This window comes from Micrasema longulum, unplaced genomic scaffold (assembly GCF_059751315.1).
Source record: "Micrasema longulum isolate JH-2025_06_02 unplaced genomic scaffold, ASM5975131v1 h1tg000554l, whole genome shotgun sequence".
Lineage (NCBI taxonomy): Eukaryota > Metazoa > Arthropoda > Insecta > Trichoptera > Brachycentridae > Micrasema > Micrasema longulum.
In genome coordinates this window covers 40,801-68,070 of record NW_028277750.1, presented here as the reverse complement: position 1 = coordinate 68,070, position 27,270 = coordinate 40,801, and the positions used below count along the sequence as shown (strand labels likewise).

At 35.9% G+C, this 27,270-nt stretch overlaps 1 protein-coding gene across 2 annotated transcripts in view; it reads right to left on the bottom strand.

Annotated features, from left to right (window-relative positions):
* Nucleotides 1-3,591: 3,591 nt before the first annotated feature.
* ClC-a (chloride channel protein 2) overlaps nt 3,592-27,270 on the bottom strand; it is a 54,529-nt gene continuing 30,850 nt past the window's right edge. For both annotated transcript variants that reach the window (XM_088228014.1, XM_088228015.1), the window contains 18 exons: nt 26,578-26,711; nt 25,601-25,757; nt 24,928-25,016; nt 24,481-24,602; nt 24,086-24,187; nt 23,430-23,532; nt 18,528-18,659; nt 17,688-17,850; nt 15,906-16,136; nt 14,425-14,528; nt 13,312-13,431; nt 13,069-13,152; nt 12,671-12,773; nt 12,170-12,317; nt 11,145-11,316; nt 8,248-8,427; nt 6,336-6,422; nt 3,592-4,384 (listed from right to left, as the gene is read on the bottom strand). In XM_088228014.1, the coding sequence (XP_088084140.1) occupies nt 4,226-4,384; nt 6,336-6,422; nt 8,248-8,427; nt 11,145-11,316; nt 12,170-12,317; nt 12,671-12,773; nt 13,069-13,152; nt 13,312-13,431; nt 14,425-14,528; nt 15,906-16,136; nt 17,688-17,850; nt 18,528-18,659; nt 23,430-23,532; nt 24,086-24,187; nt 24,481-24,602; nt 24,928-25,016; nt 25,601-25,757; nt 26,578-26,711 (2,390 nt within the window). In that variant the 3' untranslated portion in view covers nt 3,592-4,225. The remainder of the gene's footprint in view (nt 4,385-6,335; nt 6,423-8,247; nt 8,428-11,144; nt 11,317-12,169; nt 12,318-12,670; nt 12,774-13,068; nt 13,153-13,311; nt 13,432-14,424; nt 14,529-15,905; nt 16,137-17,687; nt 17,851-18,527; nt 18,660-23,429; nt 23,533-24,085; nt 24,188-24,480; nt 24,603-24,927; nt 25,017-25,600; nt 25,758-26,577; nt 26,712-27,270) is intronic.

Here is a 27,270-nt window from a genome sequence, read left to right as displayed (position 1 = left end):
TGGACTAGAGAGAGGTAATTAAACGTAGTTATGCAGAAGACAGCCAGCCATAGAAAAGTGAAACTGAGATAATAGCACTTTTGTGAAAAGAGTAACTAATCATCTACACAACATTTTAAATGTTTTTGAGTCTGGCAAATGAAAAACACAAAACTGTTTTTGAGGCATTGAAAAGATCCTGAGGGGTGGGGACGACGTGTTGGCCTCTGTCCATACATCCTCTTCCCCCCTTCGTAATCTGCATAGAGTTTGTATTCTTTCTTCTTCTTCTCTTAGTGCCCTGTCAGGTATCCCCAACGTTGACAATCACTCTGGCGAAAGTCTCTCTGTCCTGTGCTCCCCGGAAAATCTGCTTCACAGTCCTCGTATATTACGCAGCCAGGACACCTGTCTTCTTCCAGCCCCTCGGTGACCCTCAATCTTGCCCTTTAAAATTCAAGGAAGCATGTGGTACTCTTCTCCGCGCATAATATGCCCCAGATACAAAATTTTACAAACTTTTATGGTGGTTTCTTCTCAGAACTCTTGTTCTTTATTCTCTTTAGGAATATTTATAATAACTTTCCTCTATGCGCAGCTAAGAGTCCCCCGGGACTCTATAACAGCTGTAGGTGGATGGTGGGATTAAGGATCCCCCTTAACGTTGACTTTTGCGAAGTTAAGTGGCCTCTTAAATCAGCCAATGACAGGTCATAAACCCAGTAAATGCCTAGACTTCCATATTCCCTTCTCAAAAATGTTTTCCCTCTCTGTTTCGACAAATTTAGATCTAAATAATAACTCCTTAGGGAGGAAATCCAGCCAGTCTGCAAACATTTGGAAAATCTCAAAACATTGTCGACTCTTTATCTTTCAAATATACCTACTTGTAATTCTAAGTTTGTCTAATTTTTCCATTGCAAATTAGGTGATCACAGCCGCTAAATAGCGACAACGTTCCCTTTAAGTTGACATCTCTGGTCACCGTTAAGATGGCCGTCTTGCTTAGGAAACCATAAATTTACTCTCAAAACTCAAGAAAAACAACAAAAATTGTGGCAAACATTAAAAAATATTTTTATTGTTATTCAACAAAAAAAATACACCGTAAATACATTTTATTATCTTTTACAACTAAAGTTAATACTAGGATAATAACAGGAGTTTCTCAAATTTCTAATACCGTTATGTAATTTAAATATTACAAAACAGTGTAAACAAATTTTAAATCTGCTTACTTACTTATCGCATTAACTTAAAATAGCATTTTTAAATGCAATACTGAAATTACAATTATACATTTTAAAACACTTGTCTTTCAAATCACAATTACCGTTGATCAATTTGTCGACTTACGCTGAAGAACAAATTTCATTCAATTTATAAAACCATTTCTCACAAATATTGCATAGCACATAAATGTTATTATTTTCTAAATAGACATAAATTAATTAAAGCAGATTTTTAACTAGAGGATTTTTTTTTTTAGAAAGTTTAGAATATTGTTTAGTAAAACAATTATCGGGATTTTAAAAATAGAATAACTTAAAATCTCAACTTTTGATCAACATGTTTCGAACAGTGTTGAAATTTCGTCTTAATTTCATTTTAAATGATTTAAAATAACATAACTAAGGCAAAAACCTTATTTTATATATAAACTTTACTAACTATGAAAATAATATTAGCAACATTAGCAACAACATCCTTCAAAAAACACTCATAAATTTATTGTCTCATTAAAGTTTATCAATAAGATATTAGAACTTGCAATTCAATACTAAAAGTGATGCAAATTTTTAATAAAGTTATTTTATCTCCATCGTCATTGACTGATCAATATAAACATGTGAGTTTCTAATGCTTTTAAACTGTTTCCTTAACATAAATAAAAGAAATGGGTATTTTTATAATATAAGCATTATTATTATTAACAAAAAATCTCAAAGAGCATAGCAGGAGATAGCCATTTTTGTTTTTTAATGTCACAACAAAAACAGCCAACAACTTCGGCAACATAAATTCGGTATGACAATCATTTAAATGTGGTATGTTCGCAAATCGAAAAATATATGAAATATTTAGAGGATTTTTACCATTCTAATGGTGCTATGTATAAAAAAACTGTTTTTGTTCAAAACGGTCCGCAGTGGGAGTCACGTCATTTTGGCGTTACTCGTCATGCCTGTGTTTAACAAATGTTGCGTACAAGTATGATGCGGTAATGTAATACTTGCCGTTTGTCCCGTGAGTTTTCAGATAATTCAAATATGCATATTTCTAACCAGTGGAGAAAATTTAACAAACGTCACACGGAAAAATAATAATACCGTCCGTTACCACTGCACATATTTGGTTATTTAAAATTAATACTTTTTTTTCTGTGTAAAGACCCTATTGTCTGATGTAAAGCTCAAATAGTTTCCTAATACCCATAGTTTATTTGTAACACTTTAAAATATTTCAATCCTTAACATCATATAAATTACATATTATTTTAATAAAATGATCGTGGATCCTTCTAGTGTCTAAATTTATATTAAAATAATGATAATACTCGTATACACAGGTATAATTTATATTTATACTATGATTTTTAATTAATGTGTATGCTTCCACTTTCCATTATGTTGTATCCCAACTCAACACAGGGCTTTTGGCCTTGTGGAGTTTTGGAAACGTTACTATTTTTACATAATATAATATGTAGTTTTGTAATTAATAAAATAGCACATAGATAATTGAAAAAAGATTATTAATTAAAAACGGTAAATCAATATCAATCTTGAAGAAGCCTGTTTGTGTGAAAGCGCTCGTTTGTCAATAGGGTTTATTTTCATTCATTTTATATTTAATAATTAATGGCAATTGATAAGATAACTTTTTCTTCTTTCTTTAAAAGTATATATATATTTTTTAAACAACTTTAGTTTGAAATGGAAGGACGAGGCTAATTGCGTTAATATCCAAAGAGTATTCCGTATCTGGACGCATAACGAATACAGCTCTGTATTAATATAAATTAATAGAACCGGAACCCTGGACAAGTGTTTTCGACTCGATGGCTACTCTCAGGTAAAAAAAATCCTGAAAAAGGAAATCGAGTGGAGTCTGCCTCGTAGTATAGAAGTCGGCGTCTTCGCCAACCCTGCATGAATATTGGTGGTTATACACTGCAATATTTCACTGGTACCAGACGCATACAACTGATCACCTCGCCTCGTGTAATAATAATTAAGATACAAATGCAGTGGCCTGTGCACCATCGGGCGTGGAAAAGGGTATGATGATGATGAATTGGGTATGGGAGAAAATAGGGTATTGTAACATTAGTGTTAAATATTATTTCTAAAGATATGTATAAATCTTAGTATAAAAAATATAACAATGAACCATGTTCTTTAACAAAAACAAAATCTGCTTATTTATTTCTGATTAGATTTTTACTGTTAAACAGTGAAGAAAATAACTATGAATAAACGTATGTATAATGTCTTTTATAAATAGTAGTATTTATAATAAATATTTTTTATGTACTAACTAAAATCTGTCTTCTTTTCAAAGTAATACCGTAGAGGATGCTCGGTACTCAAAAAGGCAAAACTTTGGACGTTTTGTGATGCAGACAATTTTTATTTAATGATCACAGAATTATTATTTTTAAATAGCAATTAGTATTCGTATGATATGCCAACGCATATTTTTATTGTATAAATCAATAACTTTCGAGACTTATTTTATAAACAAAACTAACCTCGGGCAACTCTGAAATATAAATGACCATTTGATAGATTACTGCTTGAATTTTCTGGAAACTAAGCAAAATATTTCAGTTTTTGGGGCAATTTTCTACGAGTTATTACTCACTATTAGAAAACTAAACGCCTCAGGAGAGCCTTAACCCAAGTTGCCTATTCTTCACACCTGCGGCTCCCGCCGTCTTAGGAGATCGTTGATGACAATTTTTCAATTGTATTTGGCAGAACTTAGAAGTGGCATCGATGTAAGAGAAGGCGAGAGTGCTGGCTAGTGATAAGAGTATCCTGGAGACGTCTGGTGATGTCCACACGCTCCGCTTGGAAGCGGATGTGGAAGAGGGGTACGATCCTCGGACCTCTGATCCGTGAATCCACGGGATCATAACCCGTCTTGAAGTGTATCATAAAAGAAAGATGACGGTGATTATTGTACAGATGGTTAGATTAGATTTGCATTCCTGTAGTTCCGATGGAGAGTGCATTCTGTCTCAGTCGTGCCTATTAACAGTAAGAGGAAGGGATTCTTCCTTAGCGGGGGTGATGTCTTGGTCCAGGGGGATCTTCTCGGGTGTCTCTGGGGCCTCGTCGGTCACGGGCGGAGGCACCACAAATGTTCCCCCGTTAACTTGCTCGATGGCTTGACGAAGCTGAAAACAAAATTGCGATCAAGTTGTACTAAAGACAATAATAACTTCAAACCTTTACGCTGTTTCCCCCAAGGGATAGGCATAGAGAATAGAATGTCACATCAATATGTCTTGGCATCCAGACCAAGTTTCCTCCATACTCATACATCTTCACGCGCATGACAATTGTTCCAACTTTTGACATCGCACATCCGATAAAATGGTTATAACTTCATAAAATTATAAAAAGTCATAAAATATTAATAACTTACTTACCCGCTTGATGGCTGTAAAATACTCACGCTAACACTTATTTGAGTACCACTCTTCATCTTTTAACAGTTTTTTTATGACTACCTAGATTTTCTTTAGTAAATGTAATAATATTTTTTAAGATAAAATATATATGACACAGCGGCAAAGAAAAACAAAAAATACACGGTTATTTCATTTTTAAGCTGTCCTGGAAATTTTATCACATGTGTCAAATGTCCATTTCATTGTTTTCTGCATCCATCAACATTCGTATAATAAATCTTTTTAGTCATTCTTTCGCTATCCATTCTCTCTACGTGTCCAAACCAATGCAGCACCTTTTTATTAATTTTGTAATAATGCTCCTCTCAGCCTTGCATATTACATATTTAAATTTGTTGCAACAGAGAGGGAATTTTTTTTTTGAAAAGGGAATATGGTGGTCTAGGCATTTACAGGGCTTATGACCTGTCATTGGCTGGTTTAAGTGGCCACTTTACACACTGTGTAACATTCACCATTCTGCCTATGTTTAAACATCCGCATTTCCTCAACTCATCCATCTGTTTACTTTTGTTTATTCCCTTCTCAAAAATGTTTTCCCTCTCTGTCGCAACAAATTTAAATATGAATAACTCCCTAGGGAGAAAATCCAGCCAGTCTGCAAGCATTTGGACATACTCAAAACATTGTTGCATATTACATTCGTGGATCTTTTTTCGTGGAAAGTTTTACTACTCATTCGCATGAGAGATCGTATATTGACAATATTCAGCCTAAATTCATCCTTGTTTTTCTGATTTGAAAGAAAGATATAATATTTAATTACCTTCTTTGTTCACATGGTAAAATTTCATACAAATTAAAGTTTAACATTGATCGAGTAAATCTCTTACTGTTTCTTACTGAAATACAGGCCCCGATTTAAGGTTTTGATGTATCTGATCATATAAAGTCCTCTTTTTCTCGTCATACATAGATTTTCCATAAAGAATTACAGTAGAACTCTATTTATCCGAACTCCAGTCATCCGGATTGCCAAATATCCGGGTCATTATCAGGCGTATGCGGGACCTCGCTGCTCGTAAACGAGTTTCTTCGTCAAAGCTATTAACTTTGCCGGACATGTTTATAACCTACTTCCACTCTCTATTAAAACAATTAGTAACGAGAAAATGTTCAAAAGGGCTATAAAAAAAATGGATAGTGGAGCTAGGTAGAAGTAAAATGGATTGTCTCATTCACCCAAACCAATATTGAATCAATTGCTCCACAAATGTAAAGCTTATGTTATGTTTTTGTTCTTTCATTGTGCGTTTTATAATATAAATAATATAGATGTACATAAATGAATTATAAATATAAATACATAGTGTTTAAACTGTCTGAACATTTTGTTAATTATCTCTGTTTATTAAGTTAGTCTTCTTCGTTTATTCTCAAATGTAAAAATATTTTTTAAAATTATATTATTAAGTGTCCTCGGCCCCAGTGAGGTCACATTATTTTTATTATTAATTATAGTTTATAATGGAAAAAATTTGAATAAATAAAGCAATAAAAAGGTGATCTTAGTGTAAATTTTGCGTTTTCTTTCAAAACATTGCCCTAATTTAATGGCTTATCCAAATATCTGGATTTCTGCATATCCGGATAATGTCTGGCACTCATCAGTCCAAATAATTGGAGTTTAACTGTACAGCTATAAAATAATTACCTCTTTCAATCCGACGATTCCTATGAGACGTCCAATCGTGGTCACATACGCCATGTTGACTCCGACCATAGAGAAGAGGGAATGCACCTGAAGAGAAAAACAATATTTTAACCTATAATTATGTATGTTGAGTTTTTCTGCTGACATTTCTTGGTGGAACTGCACTTTAGTTTAATTCTACTTTTATTTATAATTTTCACCCGTGACCGGTATTGTCATGACCGACGTCGACAAAACCGGTGAAAATTACAAACAAAAGTGGAAACAAACGAAATATGTATTTTTATTATTATAATACATATAATATGTACCGTGATTTGGGGTGAGTAGGGTTGATCGCTGGGAAAAAGTTTAAAGTCATATTACTACTCCATTTTGGCTTAAGTTTATGCCTTAAATTATGTTTTGTTTCAAATTATCATATATTTTCTGATCTACAAAATGAAATTATAAAATGTTTGAAGGTCGAAAGCAATTTTGATTGAACGGGTAAAATTTTACATGACTTAACTTTGGTTGTAATCCACAAAAATATCATATTTTTTCTACTAATTCAACATAGAAGAATTTTATGGAGAGGGGACATGTTTTACTTGTAAGAAAAATCTCATTCTAAATTATTTTACACTGATTTAACTGTCAAGTATTACTTATAACCTAGCTTAGGTGTGAATAGGGAAAAGCTATAGGATGGTTATGAACAAGTTGTTTGGCAAATAGAGACGAGTTTGCATAGACCCAGTCTTTGTGGGTCGTGCAATGAAAATAATGATACATTTTAAAATGATAATTGTTTTTTTTTTTTCATAGTTACCAGCTGAACTTTCTTGTATAAGTTATTTTTGTATTTCAATGTTTTTTTATTGCCTCAGAAAAAATATGAGATTCTTAGATTAATTTCGTAGTTTGCAAATTTAGTAAAAGGTAGTTTTGTTTTTCCTCCATCAAACAATGATATTTAAAAAAAATATTTTTACTGTACCTATTCACCCCAAAACTTATCCCTATTAACTCCATTGTAAGGTAAATAGGGACAGACCTAATTTTTTTTTCTCCGTAGGTAATGATTGAGTCTTATTTTGATAAATAAAGGTGCATAGAGAAAATATAGACTCAAAAAGAGTTCCAAAAAATATTCACATTACTTAAATGCATTGATTTATAATGTTTAAAACCTGTACCTATTCACCCCAAATTACACAAATAAACAAACCATCACGCTGTTTCCCAGTAAAGGTAGGCAGAGAGGATGGACCGCCACATTACTCTTATACTACTCTCGCTTCCGCATACTTTGCATACAGATCTCGCTTCCGCTACATTCATACATCTTCTCATGCACGCGCGCCGATTATTCCGACTTTTGACATGTCCATCTTCAAGTATTTGTTGGATTTGGTCATGCCATGTCTTTCTCGGTCTTCCTCTATTTCTGCATCCATCAAGTATTGTAAATATTCTTAGCCGTTCTTTTGCTGTCCATTCGCTCTACATGTTCAAACCAGCGCAGAGCTCTTTTCTTGATTTTGTTGATAATGCTTATCTCAGCCTTACATAATGTACGGATCTCTACATTTACCCCAAATGACCATGCATATAAACTATCCGAAAAGGTTTATTAACAAATATTTTTTTTAAAGGTAACTTTACGCATGAATTTGGCCACAGTGCCAGAATCCCGGACAATTGTTATTGACTAAACTACAAAAAAAACCTAAAAAATAAAATCAAACGGGGTAAGTTCGCCTTGTAAAGCCTCCTGCTTGAGGTCCTGGATTAATCCAGGAATTTAAATTCCTGACAGGCTAAGCAAGAAATATTTTACTCAGGTTGCTTTTAAACACTGCAATAGCTCACTGTCCCGACCTGAAGCATGAGATGCGTATGAAGTCGAATCTCACGATCAACTCACCTTGAGTAGTGACGTCTTCTCCACGAGTTGGAAAGGCGCAGGGTCGATGCGACAACAGTATCCCTCCACGCCCGCCGCGTCGCGCTCTCGCATGCGCATGAAGTCGGCGGGCAGCGCCATCTCCGCTTGCTCCCACGCACGCTGCTCTGCGGGAGACATGTCACACACGCGCTCCCCGGGCTGATGAAGAAAAACAATAATTATTATCAGACATATTTTGAGTTTGTCCAAATTTTTCTTAATGAGGACTGCATTTTGCTATGGAGTAATTAAGATTAAGACATTACAACCAAATTGGGTTGGAGAACATTTTAGAGCTGTCATCGGCTGGTTTAAGTGGCATAAGCACATCCTTGATATATATAGAAGGTTCAAAGAGGATATTTGCAATACTTATATCTTAAAGAAAATAATAATTATCCATTTTTGTATCCATCATTATTTCTAGCAGGGGTGCTGGATTACAACACCCTCAAATCTCGTTGTCAAATTTTTCTTGAGAAATATTTCTATAAGCTGATCTCTGAAAGTATATACAGGATGTTTTTTAAACCCTGTCATATCTAAAACCACGATGATCGGTATGACCGAGTACAGTAAAACCTCGTTTTTACAATCCTCAATTTGACGTTTTCCCACTTTTTACGCCGAAATGTTAAGGTCCCATTTTTTTCCCATACATTCTCATTTAAATATCCCTCCCAATTATTGTTTTTTGTGTTTTTCATAATCCTAGATTTACGTTGAAAAATTTTCGAAACTCGTTCAATCTGTCAAAAGACGTCAAGCCACGCCAGGTGGATGGAAAATAAAATCGAGGCAAATAAAAAAAAATGTGTAAATTATTGTCTCACTAAATTCAAAATAGGTGCAGGGTAATTTACCATTTTGTTTATGGGTCTAATTTTGACATTTTACTAAATAGTGACATACAGTTGACGCATGTTTAGGAAGAATAAAATCTTTACATAAATAAATTACGATGCAGAAAGTTTAAAAAATTGGCAATTAAAATATTATTTGAAGTTATAAACATAATTTGAAAAGGAGATAGTTTAAACTGTTATCATAAAAGTGTGAAGCAATTCTGCTGCGATATAAATGACATTTGAAATTTTGTGGTGCCATACTAAAAAAACTGATACCATATAAATAAAATTTCCCAATATTTAGGGAAAAAATCGTATGCATTGTATGCAAATTCGAATTTTTATTTTCGTGTTTTTAAGGTTAAAGTACCCGGATAAAATTATTTAAGCGTGTATTTTTTAAAAATTCAATAAAAAATAACACATCGAAGTATTGTTTGAAAAAATACAAATTATTTTTAATTACATCATTGGTAAATATGTATAATTTCCAATTATGACAGTTCTTACAATTTTTCTGCAGTATATTTAGTATAGTCTTGTAGAATGAAATTGAATTTTTTTCATACATTTTTCATTTCCTCACTTTGTAGTTTTCCTCAGTTTTACAGTTTTTTTTGTTGCTCCCTTGAAAAACGTAAAACAGGGGTTTTACTGTATATTAATTTTTTTTTTTAAGCAAATGGTTGCTTACTTCTGCAAGGAAGAAACCAGGAATAAAAACCAATATGTCTTCTTGCTCGTGCAGATGATCGTTATTTCAGATGTGACGAGGTTTAACAAACATGCTGTATCATCCAAACATGCTGAAAGGGATCGGTTTGTATGTTCCCAAAAATTATACTAGAGCAAGATCTCACGCACTGATAAGCCGTACGAATGCAAGTCAGAATTCACCCATTAATAGGGCAAATTGCTTGCTGCATACGGCTTTTGCAGATAATATGGACCTATTTTTCAGTACATATCAGCAGTTTAGCAGCTTTCTGCTTTCTACAGAATACAGAATAAAATTGACAAATAAACAAAGTGTACGAGACGCGTTTCCGCCTTGTATAAAGAATTGTGAGACTGTAAAAATCTCGGCAAGGCGCTGGTATTCTACTGCGAGCTGCGATAGGTATCAGTAGCCCGTAGGTATGAATATTTATTCCAAATACTGTCGGCTGACAGTGGCGGCTAGCAGGTTGTAAATCCGCTTCTGGATTCGGCTGAGTCCAGGAAAGATGCAGTGAAGATCTGAAGACGGAGTGGCGAAGTAATCGGGCAGAGTAGAGTTAAAAGAGAGTGTTTACTGTTTTCGATCGATGTCTTTATTTCTCACATGTGCACATATTTATACAAGGTTACAAAATCTGACCCTACGGTTAACTTAGGTATGGGAATGGTGCCAGCCCCCCACTCTTGCCAAGTATTCTCCCGAGCGGCCGACGTAAATAGGCGCCCTCTAGCCAACGTATAAACCCCGACCCCCGCCCCCGTCCCCGTCCCTCCATTGCACAATCGAGCGCCGACTAGAGTGGACGTGAAAGGGCCGCTAGCTTGACACGCTCCGCTCAATCGGTCCTTCATACGGCGGCGGCCGGTTAGACACGGAATTAGCCTCGCAGACTCATACATGCTAGGTTACATATTAAATATAACTAAAATAATGATTGAAACATTTATACTAACATACAATAATAAAATAAAGGACTATGACGTCGGCTACACAAAGTTTCAGGTTTTTAATTTCACAAAAATCAACAGTTTGAAGAATAACTGTAGCAATTAGATTTAGACTCTGAAAATATTGTCTTTTTATCATATTTTAATAAATTGCAATAAATAATCATCAATAGTAACCAGTTGAAAGCACTCTCTCCACATATCCGAAAACAGTTTTAAAGACCGAGGGACTATTTGTTTCGTTCATATTTAAAAAAAAAAAATTTTTTGAAGTTTCAATTTCGTAAACCGCGATTAAAATTTAATTTAACTCTACTGCTTTCGTTGCATCCCTGAGAGTTTGGCAAATGACATAGTTACCAGCTGAACTTTCTTGTATATCGAGGGGGATCTCTGCGAGGAGAGGGGCGTAGGTGGCGGGGAGTAGTCTCCCTGCCCCCCTACCCCGCCGACCACTCCGCTCTCGGGATCCGGGTGGACGTCCTGCAGCGTTGTGCTCTTCTTGAAGATGGCGTCAAACGCCATTCGGATCCTGCAAATGACAACAGAATCAGTGTGGAGCAAACTTCATTTTGACGCATTCCAAGCATGGATGAAAAATTACACAAGTAAAGACGACAGCAGATTTTTTTTTTACTGGACAGTATTTAATAGACCTTTATTACTTTAAAAATGTAAAAAAAAAAATCCTGATATTTCCCAATATTTCGCAATAGCGGGGAAGAAAACGTAAAACTGGGTTTTAAATGAACTGAAAAATTCAATGGGACTACAAAAATTATAAGTAAATTGCAGGAAAACGCAAATTGCGGGGACGTAATTTCGGGATTTCACTGTATTTGATCTTGAAAAGGTTTTATAAAGGCTTTATGTTCCATCATCATCATTCCATGTCCGCTCCCTAGTTGAACCATATGGTATCCACAAAGAGCCTCCATGCATCTCTATCGGCTGCCAACTTCTTTGCGTCCTCCCAAGTCATGTTCTCGTCCCGAAATTCTGACATAAACTGCCGACGAACAGTCAGCAGTGGACATCCGGGACGTCGAGAACCTGATGCCTTGTAAAACAGGCAAGCGTGGTTAAGGCTCTCAGGAGGCATACGCAGTACATGGCCAAGCCAACCGTATTGCCTCCACTCGATGACAGTTGTCACCGGAGTTTGTTATATTCCAGGTTTGAAAAAAATCAAATAATATAACTAACCCAAGTATCAAAAGTTGTACTTTATAGCACTTATTGAGTTATGACAGTGTCAAAAAATTTAAACCGCTCTCATGTTAAGTTGAAGAATATCACTTGCGTCATTGTTCTACGATCATAACGATATTTTCATAATATGGCCCAGTTACGAGCCGTACAGATAGAAAACGCCATATTATTACCTGCTTTCCGCACCAGTCACAGTGCTGTAAACGGAAGGATGGGGTATCGGTGTGGTCGGAGAAGTGCCTGTGCTGCTCGTTATAATCGGACGCATTAATGTAAAAGAATTGGTCTTCTTCAGAATTGATTTAGGCCGGAATAAAGCACCTGGAAAAATAGACAAAAGAAATAGATAAAATTATTATTGCAATTAGAAATGCTGGCAACTTTTGAGATAAGATGCCGCAATCGTATTTATCTGGTATTAAATAGGTAATACAGTTGCGTGTGTAAAATAGAACCAACGATTGCTTTCGACTCGATCGCTACTCTCAGGTAAAAATCGTGGAAAGGGAAATCGAGTGGGGATAAGTCGGCCTCGTAGGGTAGTGGTTGAGGCGTTCGCCTACCATTCTTGAGGTCCCGGGTCCTCTTTTTTAGGATCTTCACACGGAAGTGGCTATCTATTTCACACAGAGCTGTGTTCGTTATTTACTTAGTGAATCAGACAATTAACTTACCAGGAATTAGTCCAGACTGATCGGTGCTGGTGACAGAAATGCCATGCTGCAGCAGGGGGGACTCGGGAACTTGAAGCCGCAGGATATCTGGGGCGGGTGACACCTACAACACAAGCATTTAATTTATTACTTATTCCCAAAAATATGTACAATGTGTATACTTTTATTTATCCATTATTCTTCAAAAGTGCAATCCTGGGAGAGATGCCTGCCCATGCTGCTTTTAGAAACAGTTTCATGAAGCAGTTCAATTTGTGAATTAATCATTCTTTACTAGATTTTCTTTACAGTAACTGTTTAATTATTTTTTTGTGAAACTGTTTCAGCAGTTTTGAGAATATAACAGTTTTAAAATAACGGCATCAATTTTTTTTTCAAATAATGAAAGAAATACATACCTCAAAACGAGACGGTCTTCTCGTCTTTTTCTTCTGTTCTTCTCTTGCCTTCTCAGCTGCCTCTTGCTGTTTCTGTGCTGCCACCTGTAAAAAGGATCAAGTCAATTGGTCGGCCTGTCAAGGGGGCGATTACTATCGGCAGATACGGAAGCCATATCTTCACTTACAGCCACAATTTCACTTCGCAGGGAGCTATTAAGATTAGCAAATTACAACAGAGATGGAGAACGGTTCATAACACACCTGCAAGCGTCTCTCCCTGCCGACGTGCTTGTCTATAAGCCGGACAAGTTCGGCCCTCTGTACCGAGCCCAGTAAGATCATGGAATCGGGACTATCCACTAAGGGGAGACTGCGCAGACCCTAAAAACAAAATGAAGGATTGTCAACAATATCATCTATATACGCCCAGAGGGCTTTTGCACAACAGGTATAAAATCAAAGAGTTTTATGGGGTGACAAATGCATTGATACTGGAAGAGCTCCATATTACAACTCGTCTATCAGTGGTGTGTCTGAGGAGGTTGCTGTCTTCCTTTGGACATATTGCTAGACGTGAGCCAGACAATCTAGAAAAGGCAATAGTGTCTGGCCGAGTTGAAGGTAGGAGAAGCCGGGGTAGAATCCCATATAGATGGACTGACCAAATAAAGGTGGCTACGGGGCTAAAATTTGATGAGTCGTCGGGCTGAGGACAGACTGGAGTGGAACAGACTAATCAGAAGTGTTCGACTTGGAAGAAGATGGGGTGACAAGTTAATATATTATGTTTATTGTTGTTTATTAGATAAGTAAGTACTTATTTAATAAACAACAATAAAAATAAAATATCAAATCTGCCACTTTCACAATTTTTTTATTTCATTTAACATATCATTTACATAAAATTATACATTAATATAAAGTTGCTTTATTTTATTTTTTTGCACCGCAACAGGCCAGGAGACCCAGTTACAGAGATGAATTACACGTGAAATGTGATCCCATCCTGTTTCTTTAAAATCCCAGCGGTATTTCTAAACTTTTAAATGACACAACACGGCATAGTTGAATTCAAATCGGGAGTTGCGTACTGAGCGATGTCTACAAAGAAACGAATGGGTCAAAACGAAAAACTAGTCGCCTTCTATTTGATGAGCGTATGCGGTTTCTGGACTATTCTTAATTCTATTGACACAGTTCAAATCTCATTTTTGCAATAAAAAGTTTCCAGGTTTTCGATATGTGACCCTTTTGAATTTAAGCAGCGATGTGTATTTGAATATTACAAAAATTAATACGGAGAAACATTGCTAAAACTTTTAACAATTTAAAAAGTTAACTGTTTATTATCAATAAAACGTAGGACTTACAAACCTTATTTTCCTTTAGAATATCTTTTAGCTGTTGGTAGGTGATACCATTCCAAATGTATTTAATCTTCCTCTCCATAAAGTCCTCTACGTTCATATTGTACATACCTGCAAATAATGTTAATAATTAATATAATACAACAACCTTCGCCTCGCGCGTGCTCTAATGCATGAACGCTGATTATTTCAACTTGAGACATGACCAGATGGCAAGATTTGAGTATATTTTTTAATTTGATCATGAGATTCGCATTGTAAATATTTCTAGCCATTCTTTCTCCGATTGATGAGTGAATCAGGTCAAATAACTAAAAAAGTTAGTTGCAACAGAGAGGGAAAACAATTTTTGAGAAGGTTACATGGAAGTCTAGACATTTTTATATATATATATATATATATATAGTTGGATAATTTATATAGCGCCATTTTTGTGAAAATCACCTCAAGGGCGCTGTACAATTAATAAATATCCCAGTACGTCTTGCAGCTACAGAGCGCATGGACGGTTGGGATTCTAGTTCCTCGTTTTCAATTAAGATCAATACAGATAGGAGCTAGATTACAGGACGTCTTGCAGCTACAGAGCGCATAGACAGTTAGAAATTTAGCCCCCATTTACACATTTTAAAAATTGACAAATAAATTTAGTGTATTAATGATACTAAAAAAAAATAAAAATAATATGAATAATAAAAAGGAGGATTACAACACGTCTTGCAGCTACTAAGCGCATAGACAATTGGAATTCTAGACCCCATTTATAAAATTTAGGTATTTTTAAGTTGGTATATGAAAGCTAGATAACCAATCATCGTGCAGCTACAAAGCGCATGGACGAGTGGAATTCTAGCAAAGTTAGAATGATATCAATAAATTTAAATTAAAATTTACAGGGCTTGTGACCTGTCATTGGCTGATTTAAGTGGCCACTTTACAAACTGTGTAACATTCACCATTCTGCCTATGTTTAAACATTCACATTTCCTCAACTCTTCCATCTGTTGACTTTTGTGATGTGAAAGAGCTGAAACCTTTATCATGCGGGTAAGATTCATCTGGCTGAAACAATTCACCTAGTGAAACAATTTTCCAATTTTTACACTTTTTCTTTTACCAGTTAGTTAATTCACCAATGTTTTCAGTATGTCCAAATGTTTGCAGACAGGCTGGATTTCCTCCCTTGGTAGTTTTTTAGATCTAATTTTTTTTGCAACAGAGGGGGAAAACATTTTGTAAAAAAAGTTGAGGCAAAATTTAGAGACAAAAAAGTGTTTATACTTGTAATTTTTTATAGAATAAACATCAAAATTATGTATTATTTTAATACATATTTAGGGAATTAAAGTGAAGGAACATTAATTATAGTTAAAAAAATTGTAAAAGAATAAACAAATAAAAGTATGGAATTTCCCTACTGATCCAATATAAAAATAAACCATCTTCTATTGTCTTTCCGACATAAATGAATATCTTTTTTATGCTTACCCGTATGTCCTGTCAGAAGATCGGGCAGGTAGGGCAGTTTCTTGATCAATATGATGGAGTCGTACGCACTCGGTTGGAGCAGCGACGCAACGGCATTGGACACGAGTACCGCGGTCACCAGGGGGACGACGTGCGTCACTTGCCCGGTCATTTCCAACACTATCACCGCCACCGAGACTGTGTGCGTCACAGCACCCGACACGGCTGCCGCGCCCACACACGCATAGCCACCTGGGGAATACAAACATTCTTGCTTAATACGAGGTTGAATCAATATAAATGAGATTTTTGGCCCTGGGCGTGCTTCTAGCAGTCGAGGAGCAGTTCTAGCCTTTTTCGCTTCGCATCTGAGCAAGAGGTACATGCCTCCGTTGCGCTGGGGATCATCATCAAGTTTCTCGCTCGAGAAGGTGCTAAACCAGCTGAAATCTTCACGAGACCGACTGATCGGTTTGAGGAAAATACTTTTTCAAGAGCTCTAATGTTTTTTTTTTTCAAAAATATTTACACAACAGTCTTAAAATTAAAGTCCTGCTGAATTGTTAGCATACAACTCCTCAGCAGGTTCTTATATATTGCTTCGATTAATAATAATTTATCTCCCTACATTAATCATAATTTTATTTAAAAAACATTACATATTTTATTCAATTATTGAAAATTAAAAACTATCATTACTACAAAAAAACTTTTTGCCATTAGCCATAATTTGAGTATACGTCTCACTCCTATATTTAACTCACTATTTTTAATATTGTTTGGTAACATGGTAAATATTTTAGGTATACTGTATTGCAGTGTCCTTTTGCCATATTTATTACAATATCAAGGAACAGCTAGCTCTAGTACAGCCATACTAGTAAACCTGGTGTCGTAATCACGTACCAATTTATGTTTTTGTTTGGCACAAGCAGTTCATCGAGGGTCTTGAGCTCGTTGAAAATCAAAGTCAGAATTGCCGACCCTGCACCAGTGTTAATATTATTTAGTAACAAACTCAAAATATCGCTTACAATTATTTAGTAACATTTAAAAGAATCTTTGACCACACAGTTAATTTACTATGGAAATAAAATAAGAGTAAGACACAACCCAAAATTGTTGAATAACCAGTAACCAGTTTCATCGATTTTGCAACTTCGAGACTGATATCCTTCCTCTTCCTTCCAGTCCTTCAGACAAAAATAATTCGATTCAATTGTATAAATACATAAAATTTTATAGTTAAGATTTCAGTTTCGAAGATGTTGCAAAAGCGACGAAACTGGTCATTGGTTATTCCAAATAGGGAAATATCACATACTACGAATACCGATAAAAATATATGAAATGGATTTAGAATAATTAATTGTATTTTCAAAATCAATATCCATATTGTGGAGAAATGTTTTCATATATAAATTTGAAAAATATATTTTTTTAAATACGTCTTGCGACATGTTTGGCCTTGATAGCTGTGACGTCAAGATTTGTGACAATGTTCTAAACAAATTTGAATAGTCAGGAACAAATAAACATAAATCATGACGTATTAGAAGCGTGGCCAATGGAATGACCATTTTTGTGGGAATTCAAAATTACAAATTTCAAAATATTTTTTATGCTCCTAATAAGTAACAAAAAATTATTTTTTTACTAAAAAAACGCAATATTACCCTATTGGTGAATTTAAATATCACTCGTCTTTTATTTCTATAATAAATTACAAGGAAGTTTCGCCAAGAATTTTCACTAACAAACACGAAGTTACTGCTTAAAATAATAAAAATATTTTCAAGTTACCAGGCAATATAGGTGACACGTAACCCCCATACCGCAGTCCCATGGGGAAAGTGGCGTGGACCAGCTCTCCCACCAATCTGCCGAGACCAGCGCCAATTTTAAACACGGGGATGAAGATCCCGGCGGGAACCGGAATGGTGGAGGCCACAATTGTTAGGAAGAACTGAAAAAATGAAAGCGATAATACGTGTGAATATTTTTGTGGTAAAACATAACACAAAATTACATTCGGCAATTTTCGGACACAGTGTGATGTGTGCAAACTTGATTCTACGTGGCTTCTGGTATATTATAATTCTATGGTTTTACCATTGTACTAGAGCAAAAATATATAAAAGGTGACAAAGTATTTTTACTTTCTACAAAAATATTTCTCCGAACTAGGGTCGGTGGGCCTAACTATGCAAATAAATATGGAATTTCTTTACCTGAGATGCCCTGGTGAAAATTATCCTTAGTCTGAACCTTTATTTCAATATTTTGTTTTACATGTTTCTTCATATGTTTATGAAACATTCACTTGAGTTAAGACTAACAAGTCGGGTTATATGAGGTTGCTGCATCCATTCTCAGACTAATGTTGGTAATTATGTACAAGAAATTATAAATAGTCAGTGGTTTTTAAAAATTTATTATGTAAAAAAAGGTGTAAATTTATAATTTGGCACGGGATTTCTTAGTGGAAAATTCACTATCAACAAATCATTGTGTTTACAACTGAGAAATACTTAATAAATAAGTAATAGCCCAAAAATAACAAAACTGCATTTGAGTGTCCGTGGAAAGAAATAACAAAAAAATACTACCTATGTGGCTTTTAAGTAATAAAATAAAACTTACTGTGGAGACAGTGAAAGCCGTGAGGCTGACAAAGACTCCGGAGTGAGGAGTGGTCCAGTGCCGGAGGACCTCCGCCTGGTCTGCGGGAAGGTCCTCTCCAGTCCACGTGAAGTTCGCAAACAGGCTCATCACCTGAAAACCAGTGCCATTTGTGAGGAAAAATATTTGGAGAATTTTTGTTATTCGAGACCCGCACTCTACAATACTGTCTTGTCCCAGCTTTGGACCTATAGTCCTAGTGTTAACAGAAATTCGGAGGATAGGACAATGGAACGTGACACTGTCCTAGAGATAAACTGGCAGATCACCTTTGCAGGGCAATGGCTTATTGCCACCGCGTGCGTCTTTGTGAATCCATTTTCGCAGCGAATTGTTACATTGACCCACTGCCCTATCCTGCGTGCTTGAGTTGAGTTATAAATGTGAAACTTCTCATGAATACACTATGAACCTCAGAAGCGAAGCTTTAAAAACTTTAAAACATCCGTTACATTTACCTGATCGTGAGTGGTGAGATCGCCGGCGATATATTAATAAAACAATAAATCATAACATAAATGTTCTTCATTTCATATAAATTTCCGGTGCCTCATTTCTTGGTAGTTTGTCACTACCTTGGGCTACCTCCGATTCTTCTATACTTCGCATTCTTTTCAATGCCTTCCCTGCTTGCATGTTTGCTTCTTCTGAGGTGCTTGGAATTCCTATAATATCTGCCCACCTCTCCTGCGGAGGGATCTCCACCATATCATCTTCCTCTTCTTCTTCTTCTCTACTATATTGAGGTTTAAATTCCTCCATTCTGGCATTTTCCTGGACCTCATTGTCTTCTCCATGTTTTAATTGATTTACATGCCTTCTTTGTGTGTCGCCATTATCTAGTTTTATTTCATAATTAGACGTACCAATAATTTTTGATATAACTCCTTTACTCCATTTATTAGACTTTCCGTACTGTCTGGCCCACACTTTTTCATTTACATTAAAATCACGTATTTCCACATTTTGATTATATTCTTTTTGGAATGTCTGTTTAGTAATATCTGCATGTGGATGAAACTTATCAAATCTTGTTCTAAATTGTCTTTTATTTAACATTTCTGCGGGTGTTTTCCCTGTGCTTGTATTTGGTGTCGTTCTCAAATTATATAATATTCGCGGCAACTTTACAGACCATGGTAAATTACTCATTTTTCTTAACTTTGATTTAAAGATTTGGACGTATCTCTCTGCTTGTCCATTCGTTGCTGGATGGTAAGGTGCTGTCTTCACATGTCTGATATTGTTCTCTTTTAGGAAGCTACCAAATACCTCCGATGTGAATGCTGTACCATTATCAGATACCAAAGTTTCTGGCAACCCTTGCGTTGCAAAAATATCCCTTAACGTAGCAATTACTGTATTACTTGATACGTCTTTAGCAATTTTAATTTCTGGCCATTTGCTGTAGGCATCTACCAAAATTAAAAACTGCCTACCTGCAAAAGGTCCAAAAAAGTCTATATGCAATCTTGCCCATGGTTTACTTGGTGTAATCCACTGATGTTTGATTGAGTTAGGTTGCTTTCCTTGCTCTTGACAAATATCACATCTGCCCGTTGTTTTCTCAATATCAGCGTCTAACCCTGGCCAATAGAAATAACTTCTTGCTATTGCTTTGGATATGACGATGCCATCGTGTGATTCATGTAATAATTTTAATAGATTGCTTCTCATTGACAATGGTATGATGACTCTACTACCATACAACAAGCAGTTTCTTTGAATAGATAATCCATCCCTTTTTTTATGATACACTTTGGCTTCCTGTTCAACGTTTTCTGGCCATCCTTTTAATACGTTATAATATACTTTTGATAGCACTTTATCCTTACGAGTGGCTTCCGCAATATCTCTACAATCGTATGGGAATGTTGTTGGAGTATCTTCCAAAAGTAAGACTTCTGCTGGATCTCCTGGTTCTTTTATTTCTTGTTCTACCGGCCATCTGCTTAAAGCATCCGCATTGCCAATCTTATTTCCCGGTCGATGCTCAATACAATAACTATAATTATTTAGAGTCAAAACCCATCTCAACATTCTAGGTGATAATACTTCTGGCATTCGTTTTTCTGCATTGAAAATACCTAACAAAGGCTTATGATCGGTTATTATTTTGAAATCTCTTCCATATAGAAATTGCTGAAACTTCTGTACCCCAAACATTATCGCCAATGCCTCTTTATCTATTTGAGCATATCTTCGTTCATGTATGTGCATCGTTCTAGATGCCATCATTATAGGCTTTTCATTTCCATCTGGCATCACATGTGACAAAATAGCTCCAACACCATATTCACTTGCATCACAGCACAATACCAAAGGCTTATTACTATCATAATGAACCAAGGTGCACTCTCCTGTTAATTTTTTTTTGGCTTCTTCAAATGCATTCTGTTCCTTTTTTGTCCACTTCCACTCCTTGTTGTTGTCTAACAATCTGTATAATGGCTCTAATGTATCTGATTTTTCTGGAATAAATCTTTCATAAAATGTATATAAACCTAAAAATGCTCTAAGTTCCTTAGTATTACGAGGTGTTGGTGCCACCTGTATACATTTTACTTTCTCTTCCGTTGGGTGTATTCCCTTATCATCAATTAGATATCCTAGATATTTAACTCTATTTGTTCCAAATAAACATTTTTTTTCATTAAGGTGCAGTCCATTCTGGTGTAGGATTTTCAACACTTTCTCCAACCTATGATTATGTTCATTCCAATCTTTTCCTGATATTAATATATCATCTAACATAACTGATACGCCCTCTATATTTGCTAGTGATGTGGACATTAATCTTTGAAATATGCCCGGACATGTTTTAACTCCAAAAGGTAACCTATGCATTGTAAATAGTCCCTTAGGTGTATTTAATGTTAACAATTTGGCTGTCTCATCATCCACTTCCACTTGCAAATATGCTCTATCTAAATCTAATTTTGTGAAGATTTTACCTCCCGCTATTGTTGATAATGCTTCATTTATTGTGGGTAAAGGATATGTATCTAAATTAGTTGCTTTGTTGATAGTACATCTATAATCCCCACATAATCTTATACTACCATCTTGTTTAACAATTGGTACTATGGGCGTCGCCCATTCTGAATATGTTATTGGTTTTAATATTCCATCTTCCGTCATTTTGTCTATTTCAGTATTAATTTTTTCTCTTAGCGCCAGTGGTGTGGGTCTACATTTCATGAATATGGGTGTAGACTTTCCTTCTAGTAATTGTATTGACACTTTCGGTCCCTTATACTTTCCCAATCCTTCATTAAACATATCTCTATACATTTTTTTTATATCTTCCAGAAGCAGTCTGTCTGTTGTGATATTGTGTATCTCATGAATTCCTTCAACTGTGATTCCCAAGTCTGCAAACCATGCTCGTCCAAGTAGACTCGGCCCACTTCCTTTTGCTACTAACAGAGTTAACATCTGTTTATTTCCATTATATTGGACTTCTACCAACATCTCTCCCATAATCTCTAATCTACTTTTCGTCCAGGTTTGGAGTTTGGCATTATTGGGCCTCAATTCAGGTCCTCTCTTTGGCCACAACTCTCGATAATATGTGTAACTTATGATGGATGCGCTAGCTCCTGAATCTACTTGCATATCCACCTTGACTCCGTTTATACCGAGTGTTACATAATATGGAGTCACCTTTGCACTCCCCCATGCATGATACACGCCACACATGTCATCGCCGTTTTCCTCTACATTATTATTATTATATTTATTTTTAAAACAAATTCTTTGTATGTGTCCTCTTTTCATACATAACCTGCAAATTGCCTCTTTGAAACGGCACTCGCCTCTATGTTTCTTTCCACAATGTTTACACTCATATATCTGCATATTATTTTTCTTATTCACACTTATTTTGTTTATTTCCATCGGCTCGCTATTATCTTCACTGCTCAAGGTTGAAAGATGTATTGTCTTCAAGCCCCTTTTTGCACTTTCAAAAGCTTGACAGATTTCTACTGCTCTTTCATAAGTTAATTTCTCTCTCGTTAATAAGTCTTGTTGCAAATTTTTGTCATTCACGCCGCAAACCAATCTATCTCTTAATGTCCTTTGTAAATCCATGAAATTACAATGCTTACTTATTTTTTTTAACTCTATAATGTAGGCATTTATTGACTCCTCAACTTTCTGTTGCCGGTTGTGAAATTTGTAAGATTGTATGATTTCGTTAGGCTCTTTATTGTAGTGTTTGTTTAATACATGCAGAATTTCTTCAAATGTAACTTCTCTGATGTTTTTAGGTAATATTAACGCTACTAACTGGTCGTAGGTTTCTTCTCCACAGTTTGCTAACAGGTTGGCCTTTTTGACATTTTCTTCTAGTATTTGATTTGCTTCCAGAGCAAAACAAAATCTGTCGATATAATGGCTCCAGGTTTTACCTGGGCCATATTCACTAAATCTTAGTGCCATTTTCCTCGTCGCCAATGTAATGTTTGAATAATTAATGATACACTAAGTTATCCCATGTTGGGTCATTATCAAGTACTCTTTATTATTGTTGTAAAAACACTTTGACTTTACACTTATGCACAGATCATATTTATCCAGACAAGTACCTACTCAGTGTTGCTATAATACATAACAGGAGGATAGGACAATGGGCCGTCACACTGTCCTAGAGATAAACTGGCAGATCACCTTTGCAGGGCAATGGCTTATTGCCACCGCGTGCGTCTTTGTGAATCCATTTTCGCAGCGAATTGTTACATTGACCCACTGCCCTATCCTGCGTGCTTGAGTTGAGTTATAAATGTGAAACTTCTCACGAATACACTATGAACCTCAGAAGCGAAGCTTTAAAAACTTTAAAACATCCGTTACATTTACCTGATCGTGAGTGGTGAGATCGCCGGCGATATATTGACCCAGCCCCATCGGGAATGTTATGCTCGCAATGAACAGAGCGATAATGCCGGGGTATAGAAAACGGCTACAAGAATGGAAAAATAATATTAAACTTGTACAAAGTAGGATTAAGAGGGCACAAAAAAATGGGTCAATGACATTGCCCGGATAGCAGGAAGAGCATAGAAAGGAGTGGAAACGCTTGGAAGAGGCCTATATCCAGCAGTGAAGAGAACAAGGCTGAAGAAGAAAGAATGAAGATGGCGACATATGTATTTATATATTGTAAAACAACAGTTTTTTTGTGATTTGCTAAAAAGCATAAAAAGCCTACAGAGCAGATTTTATATCTCCGAGGCTTATATTATACTTGAACATGCAGGAGTGACCATTCATTCTCTTCTTAGTAAATTTTCTTCAGTAATGAAGCTGGAATTTAAGCAACGTTCCCAACCCTACCGATTTTTCGGAAGATCTACCGAATTTTATGTTTTACTGTAGTTAATATCGATAAAAATCTCCACCAATAAGCAAAAAAATGGATTGGTTGGATTTTAATTGTTAAAAAATTTAATGTTATAAATGTATGAACATCATACTAAATTAATTCATCAAAAATAATCATTTAAAAAACTTACTTCTTCTGAAGAAACTTGTTTATTCTCTTGCTGTTCCTCATACTAATGACATACTGGCGATGTAGCCACACGTAACCAGCACCGATCAATCCGGACACAACTCTAAAGTAATGCAAAAACAAATGATTACAATTAAATCGTGTTCAACTGCCTAAATGCTCTTCCAATCGGCATAACCAGAGGCAGGCTGGTTCTGGAAGCCTGAAGGTAAAACAGTCGATGTTGAGCATAAAAATTGACGATCTCTAAGATGGCAGAGTCCTCGATAAAACCTCTTATCAGCTTGAAAAATTGGGTCAGAGTGAACCCATCCTTTCTAAGTTGCGAACCGTTGGAACCTTAGTTTCTAAAGATGTTTTGCTTCCGAAAATTCCGGTCAAGTTAGCTATACGTACCCCATGATGGCGAAAGCGATCAGTTCTTGAGGGTCGAAAGGGAAGTCCATGGCAAAGTTGGTCGGGAACATGGCGGTCACGGTGTGAGCGCCCCCGGTCCATACTGCCAGCAGTCGGAACACCTATGCAAACACTTAATATCATCATGTCTTAATAGCAGGTGAATGCAAGGTTAAATATTGGAGTGAAAGACTGAGGGTTTTATTATTGGATTTGGTAAATTGAGAAAAATTGTAATTTTAACTTCATGAACTGCAATTTTAGTGTTTGGCAAATCATATAGATAGCTTATGTTCGATATTGTCAATCTTCCTCATGACCAAATTACAATTACACAAAATAATTATGGGAAAAACTGTTTAATTCAGTTGTATAATCTAATCTACTTACAAAAAAGTATTTTACTCGTAATATTTTTTTGTTTTATTTTTTATGAACTCAACTTACAGTTGCTCCACAAACAGCTGCGAAGAAACCTCTCCAGTAATTTCTAACGGCAAAGTAAACTGTTGTTACTTCAATAGAAAACAGAACACCTGAAATAGAAGAGAAAAAATGATTTTTACTTCTTTTTGATACAGAAGCGTGCACTCTATATAGGAGTTTAAACAGTGTCTGTCTATCTTACTTAAAACCATCTAGTTCTATAAATAGAACATAAATATACCATCGATATAAAAATAATTAATATTGTTTCGAAAGACCATCATTGGATCGTTAGAAAATTGTAATTGTAGAAAAACGGCCGCATTTGAAGAAGAAACAAATTCTCTGTCATCACGACAATGCGCCTGCTCATTCATCGTTAGTTGCGCAAGCAAAATTGTACAAAATTAGGTTCGAACAGGTTCCTCAGCCACCGTATTCGTCAGACCTGGCCCCCAGCGACTTCTACCTGTTTCCAAACCTAAGGAGATGGCTTACCGGTAAGCGATTTTACTGAAATGAGAACTCATAGCTGAAACTGAGGCCTATTTTGGATAGCTTCCGAAGGACTACTTTTTGAACGGGATAAAAAAGCTAGAAAATTCTTATTTTACTTATTCCAAACTTTTTGATCCACCAGTAGTAGAGTTGTGGTCTGTATAGTTGTTTTGCGATTCGCTAAGTGATAATTTACCTCCGATAGGAGCGGCAAAACAGGAGCCTACTCCCACTGCGCAGGCTGCAGCCAGCATCTCGCAAGTCCTGGACTCGTTCTCGTAGATGCCCTGGAAGGAGGTCACCAGCTTGCTGAGCAGCGATGCCACCATGGAGCCGATGTGGACAAAGGGGCCCTGGAGAGAAAGAAACGAGATTGATAAACCAAATTCAGCATTTCTCGATCCTCTGTAACAAGAAGGTAAGGTCTGTTTTAGTACATGACCATGTACATATCTCACATCTGGCTAGATGGCTAACTGTGAAACTGGCGTCACGGGTTCGGTTCCCGCCAGTTGCAAGAAAGAAATCCAAGATAGATTATTTTCTCAATTGGTTCTAGTATTGTGGTGTATTTTTCATAGACTCCTTCCATATCCTCTATACTGACAAGCCTCTAAAATAGAAGCTTAGCAGGTTATTATTACGGGACAGTTAAGTTAGTACATGAAATAGTCGTGTGGATGAATACTTTTTTTTTAGGGTTGAGGTTCGAGTCCTCACAAGTTCTATTTTTTTTTTGTTATTATGTTTTTGTTATCAATGGATTTTTTTATTAATCAAATGCTTGTGTTAAATTATTAAATATTTTGACTAAAACTAGTAGCCGCTAGCGACATTTGTTATGGATTATTTATCAAATATAAAATAGACCTTCTTTAGGATGTGCCATACTACCGCTATGGACATTTTATCAGAATTTTCGCAGCTTACCAATCTAAAAACTCACCGCTCGCCACTGCTATACATATTGTATTTAAGTAAATGTAAATATTTTAAGGTTAAATGTTAACTTGTGAAATAAAATGTTATTTCAGATTTTTTTCAAAAACTTCACAAAGTCTGGACAGAAACTGCACTCGAGTGACTGATCTCAAAATACGAGATTTATTTACAGTCTCCGTAACATTTGCGCACAGAACTCTATTAAATATATGATAAAATATGTAAACTGACCTCTTTCCCAAGTGGCATTCCACTACCCAGTGTGGCTGTAAGCCCAACTACCTTGGCCACAAGTGTTTTGAATGTCAGATACTCCTTCAGGTTCACTCCCCGGAGGATAGTCTTCATCTCAGGAATACCAGAGCCTAAAAACAATTAACAATGCTTAATATCACTCATGTCAGGCGCTTAATTTTGTTGGTGAGTGCAACAGTGTAACATTGATTTGGGTAGCCGGATACCCAAATATCGACAGTAAGAGCTTAGGTAAAAGTGCTTGTCCCCTACCTTAGGGTCCAATACTTAAGAACCTGGACTTGGAGGGGGAGATTAAGCAATATGAGAGCATTCACCCCTCCACTAAGTAGCCAGGCTCTTTAAAGATCTAGGATTGGAGGAAGAAAACTAATTTACGGGGACCTGTCACAATAGATCCACATATCGTCGGTGATACTGCAGTACAGCCTCATAACCTCTTATATTGCGATAAATTCATTATAGGGAGTAAGAACCGTCCGTTTTAAATTATTGCTATTTTTTCTCTAAATATTGATAGTTTCTGATATTCCAGCGGTATCTTTGGTTGATTAAAATCGTAAGTAATATATTGACAGAACACTTTTTAGGTTCCCCTGCCAAAAAATTCAATTGATAGTTACGCGGTATTGCAGTATCACTGACGATATGTGTATCTATTAAGTCTAA